Genomic DNA, 5,773 nt, shown 5'->3' with positions numbered 1-5,773 from the left:
CAAACACAAACCCTCCTGCTCAAACACACGCCCTTCCACACAAACACAGACCCTCCTGCTCAAACACACGCCCTTCCACACAAACACAGACCCTCCTGATCAAACACACGCCCTTCCACACAAACACAGGCCCTCCTGATCAAACACACACCCTTCCACACAAACACAGACCCTCCCGCTCAAACACACACCCTTCCACACAAACACAGGCCCTCCCGCTCAAACACATGCCCTTCCACACAAACACAGACCCTTCTGCTCAAACACACGCCCTTCCACACAAACACAGACCCTTCTGCTCAAACACACGCCCTTCCACACAAACACAGACCCTCCCGCTCAAACACACGCCCTTCCACACAAACACAGACCCTTCTGCTCAAACACACGCCCTTCCACACAAACACAGGCCCTCCTGTTCAAACACATGCCCTTCCACACAAACACAGGCCATCCTGATCAAACACACACCCTTCCACACAAACACAGATCCTCCTGATCAAACACACGCCCTTCCACACAAACACAAACCCTCCTGCTCAAACACACGCCCTTCCACACAAACACAGGCCCTCCTGATCAAACACACGCCCTTCCACACAAACACAGACCCTCCCGCACAAACACAGACCCTCCCGCTCAAACACACGCCCTTCCACAGAAACACAGACCCTCCTGATCAAACACAGGCCCTTCCACAGAAACACAGGCCCTCCCGCTCAAACACATGCCCTTCCACAGAAACAAAGACCCTCCCGCTCAAACACACGCCCTTCCACACAAACACAGACCCTCCTGATCAAACACACGCCCTTCCACACAAACACAAACCCTCCTGCTCAAACACACGCCCTTCCACACAAACACAGACCCTCCTGATCAAACACACGCCCTTCCACACAAACACAAACCCTCCTGCTCAAATACACGCCCTTCCACACAAATACAGACCCTCCTGCTCAAACACACGCCCTTCCACACACAAACACACACCCTTCCCCCCCACACACACACACGCCCTTCCACACAAACACACACACCCTTACACACACACACACCCTTCCACTCCCCCACACACACACACACACACCCTTCCACTCCCCCACACACACACCCTTACACACACACACACCCTTCCACTCCCACACACACACACACACCCTTCCACTCCCCCACACACACACCCTTACACACACACACACACTCTTCCACTCCCACACACACACACACCCTTCCACTCCCCCACACACACACCCTTACACACACACACACACCCTTCCACTCCCACACACACACACCCTTCCACTCCCCCACACACACACCCTTACACACACACACACACCCTTCCACTCCCACACACACACACACACACCCTTCCACTCTCACACACACACCCTTCCACTCCCCCCCACACACACACACACACACACACATACACCCTTCCACTCCCCCCCACACACACACACACACACACCCCCTTCCACTCCCCCCCACACACACACACACACCCCCCACACACACACCCACACACAGACGGCTGTGTTTGCTGTGGGCTCGTTCTCAGTGTCAGTACAGACCAAGTAAATCTCACACTTGCTTTCTGTTTTTCTTGTCATGCTTTCCCGTGTCAATCAGATCCCTGGAGAGGTAAGACCGCGTGTGTGTGTGCGTGTGCGCGGTATGTGTGTGTGAGTGTGTGTGCTTGCATATGTGTGTGCGCGCACGCGTGTGTGTGCGCGCGCGTGCGTACGTGTGTGTGTGCGCGCGCGCGCGCGTGCGTGAGTGCTCTTCACAACTGTATACTCTGTGTGTGAGTCTGCTGAGGCTCCCACAGGGTAGGGAGACCAGGCCCGAGGCCTCACTGTACAGGGAGACCAGGCCCAAGGCCTCACTGTACAGGGAGACCAGGCCCGAGACCTCGCTCTGCAGGGAGACCAGGCCCGAGGCCTCACTCCGCAGGGAGACCAGGCCCGAGGCTTCACTCCGTAGGGAGATCAGGCCCGAGGCCTCACTCCGCAGGGAGACCAGGCCCGAGGCCCCACTCCACAGGGAGACCAGGCCCGAGGCCTCACTCCGCAGGGAGACCAGGCCCCACTCCGCAGAGAGACCAGGCTCGAGTCCTCACTCCACAGGGAGACCAGGCCCGAGTCCTCACTCCACAGGGAGACCAGGCCCGAGTCCTCACTCCACAGGGAGACCAGGCCCGAGGCTCCACTCCGCAGAGAGACCAGGCCCGAGGCCTCACTCCGCAGGGAGACCAGGCCCCACTCCGCAGAGAGACCAGGCTCGAGTCCTCACTCCACAGGGAGACCAGGCCCCACTCCGCAGAGAGACCAGGCTCGAGTCCTCACTCCACAGGGAGACCAGGCTCGAGTCCTCACTCCACAGGGAGACCAGGCCCCACTCCGCAGAGAGACCAGGCTCGAGTCCTCACTCCACAGGGAGACCAGGCCCGAGTCCTCACTCCACAGGGAGACCAGGCCCGAGGCTCCACTCCGCAGAGAGACCAGGCCCGAGGCATCACTCCGCAGGGAAACCAGGCCCCACTCCGCAGGGAGACCAGGCCCGAGGCTCCACTCCGCAGGGAGACCAGGACCGAGGCCCCACTGTACAGGGAGACCAGGCCCGAGTCCCCACTCCACAGGGAGACCAGGCCCGAGGCCCCACTCCGCAGGGAGACCAGGCCCGAGGCCCCACTCCGCAGAGAGACCAGGCCCGAGGCCTCATCCGCAGAGAGACCAGGCCCGAGGCCTCACTCCGCAGGGAGACCAGGCCCGGGGCCTCACTCCGCAGGGAGACCAGGCCCGGGGCCCCACTCCGCAGGGAGACCAGGCCCGAGGCCCCACTCCGCAGGAAGACCAGGCCCGAGGCCCCACTCCGCAGGGAGACCAGGCCCGAGGCCTCACTCCGCAGGGAGACCAGGCCCGAGGCCTCACTCCGCAGGGAGACCAGGCCCCATTCCGCTGGGAGACCAGGCCCGAGGCCTCACTCCGCAGGGAGACCAGGCCCCACTACGCAGGGAGACGAGGCCCGAGGCCCCACTCCGCAGGGTGACCAGGCCCGAGGCCTCACTCCGCAGGGAGACCAGGCCCGAGGCCTCACTCCGCAGGGAGACCAGGCCCCACTCCGCAGGGAGACCAGGCCCGAGGCCTCACTCCGCAGGGAGACCAGGCCCGCGGCCTCACTCTGCAGGGAGACCAGGCCCCACTCCGCAGGGAGACCAGGCCCGAGGCCTCACTCCACAGGGAGACCAGGCCCCACTCCGCAGGGAGACCAGGCCTGAGGCCTCACTCCACAGGGAGACCAGGTCCCACTCCGCAGGGAGACCAGCCCCACTCCGCAGAGAGACCAGGCCCGAGGCCTCACATGGAGCAGGGAGACCGGGCCCGAGGCCTCACATGGAGCAGGGAGACCGGGCCCCAGTCCTCACTAGGAGCAGGGAGACTAGGCCCTAGGCCTCACTAGGAGCAGGGAGACGAGGCCCTAGGCCTCACTAGGAGCAGGGAGACGAGGCCTGACCCAGGACAGAGTAGGGGGGTGTAGAGTGGGCTTGTGTTACCGTGTTTTGAGGGGAGGGGGGGGCGCGTGGAGGGAGAACGTTGTGTAGCCTCGTTTCTCACTCTCTGACCCCCCCCCCCCTTGGCTGCGCCCAGTGACAATGACCCCGAGGAGAAGCCTTTCGAAGGGAGCCAGCCGTCGCTGGACGAGCAGATCAAGCCCCTGGGCAGCGACGACAGCCTGGTGGAGTACGGGGGCAGCGTCGACATGCGCTTCAACGAGGACGGCTCGTTCATCGGCCAGTACAGCGGCAAGAGGGAGGACCGCGAGGGGCCTGGGCCGGACGGCAGCTCGGGCAACTCCCCCGTCAACGTGGACATAACCCTGGATTAGCCGCGGGGTGGGTGGGGGGTGGAACGCTGAGGCGCGGTACCCCGGGGCCCTAGCCTCGCTTGGCACCCCCTGTCTGGCGCGGCGTTGCCAAATTCCCCCCCTTTTGTACTTCGACCCCTCCTCGACCCATCACCCCCCCCCCCCCCCCCAAACCTTTCCCCCCCACCCCTCACCCCGTCCCCGGGACGCTCGCTTTCACAGGCCCTCCCACGTGACTCCTTCCCCCAGCCCACGTTACGTCGGGTTCGGGGAGAGGGAGGGCAGGCGGGGGGTTGGGAACCGCGGGGAAATTCCCCTCCCCCCCTCCCCCACATGGTGGTGGGGGTGGACAGAACGGACACCGGCCAGTTCCACCCGCCCGGGGGGGGAAGAGTGTGGGGGAACAGCACCGATCCACACACACACCCCCCCACTCCCTGATTAGCTCAGCCCACCGCCGTCCCACTAACCCGGGCACAGTCGGAACTGGGGGACGGTGTAGAGGGAGCTTTCCTCTGTATCTAACCCCCTGTCCGTGGGAGTGGGGGGACAGTGTAGAGGGAGCTTTACTCTGTATCTAACCCCCTGTCCCTGGGAGTGGGGGACAGTGTAGAGGGAGCTTTACTCTGTATCTAACCCCCTGTCCCTGGGAGTGAGGGGACGGTGTAGAGGGAGCTTCACTCTATATCTAACCCCCTGTCCCTGGGAGTGGGGGACAGTGTAGAGGGAGCTTCACCCTGTATCTAACCCCCTGTCCCTGGGAGTGGGGGACAGTGTAGAGGGAGCTTTACCCTGTATCTAACCCCCTGTCCCTGGGAGTCAGGGACGGTGTAGAGGGAGCTTTACTCTGTATCTAACCCCCTGTCCCTGGGAGTGGGGGGACGGTGTAGAGGGAGCGTTACCCTGTATCTAACCCCCTGTCCCTGGGGGGGGGGGGGTTCAGGGGAGCAGTGCCCTCCCTTCACATGAGCCCCACATTGCTGGTGGGACGGAGGGATTTGGAGGGTGGGTGTTGGGGAGGGTGGGAGGGTTAGGGTGGGAGGTGCGTTGCATGCGCCGATGTCTCCTGCTGTCCCTAGGCCGGACTCTCCCAGTTCTGCTGTCAGTCTCTGTGTGTACTGTCTCTCATTTCCTGTCAGTGTGCGCGTGTACAGTGCCCCCTGTAAATACTCCCCACCTCACTATCGAACTCCCCTCCCCTCCTGCCTTCCAGACCATGGTCTTGTTTGTACTAGCACCTAGTCTAGACTTCTTACCCCATCCCCTAAATTCCCAGGCCGCAAAGCAGCGTCCAGTCCCAGGGAGAGGAGCCGACGTGAAAATACAGGCCTAACTTTTCCTCGCTTTGGCCAGAACTGATCGAGGGGCCAAGTGTTCAGGAATCGCAGACCCCCGTCCCGTCACCGTGTGGGGGAATCACAGACACAGACCCCCGACCCGTCACCGTGTGGGGGAATCACAGACACAGACCCCCGTCCCGTCACCGTGTGGGGGAGTCACAGACACGGACCCCCGTCCCGTCACCGTGTGGGGGAATCACAGACACGGACCCCCGTCCCGTCACTGTGTGGGGGAATCACAGACACAGACCCCCGACCCGTCACCGTGTGGGGGAATCACAGACACAGACCCCCGTCCCGTCACCGTGTGGGGGAATCACAGACTCAGACCCCCGTCCCGTCACCGTGTGGGGGAATCACAGACACAGACCCCCGTCCCGTCACCGTGTGGGGGGATCACAGACCCCCGTCCCATCACCGTGTGGGGGAATCACAGACACAGACCCCTGTCCCGTCACCGTGTGGGGGAATCACAGACCCCCGTCCCGTCACCGTGTGGGGGAATCACCGACACAGACCCCCGTCCCGTCACCGTGTGGGGGAATCACAGACACAGACCCCCG

The 5,773-nt window shown here is 62.9% G+C and overlaps 1 protein-coding gene across 1 annotated transcript in view; it reads left to right on the top strand.

The window, feature by feature from the left end:
- LOC132813928 (neural cell adhesion molecule L1.2-like) overlaps positions 1-4,845 on the top strand; it is a 15,571-nt gene extending 10,726 nt beyond the window's left edge. Inside the window, exon 7 of the mRNA XM_060823311.1 lies at positions 3,654-4,845. Coding sequence (XP_060679294.1) covers positions 3,654-3,891 — 238 coding nt within the window. The 3' untranslated portion in view covers positions 3,892-4,845. The remainder of the gene's footprint in view (positions 1-3,653) is intronic.
- Positions 4,846-5,773: the final 928 nt, after the last annotated feature.

The sequence above is a fragment of the Hemiscyllium ocellatum genome, unplaced genomic scaffold (genome assembly GCF_020745735.1).
Source record: "Hemiscyllium ocellatum isolate sHemOce1 unplaced genomic scaffold, sHemOce1.pat.X.cur. scaffold_543_pat_ctg1, whole genome shotgun sequence".
In the NCBI taxonomy this organism is placed as follows: domain Eukaryota; kingdom Metazoa; phylum Chordata; class Chondrichthyes; order Orectolobiformes; family Hemiscylliidae; genus Hemiscyllium; species Hemiscyllium ocellatum.
Note: the sequence above shows the minus strand (reverse complement) of the source record. Positions and strands in the feature narration are given on the sequence as shown.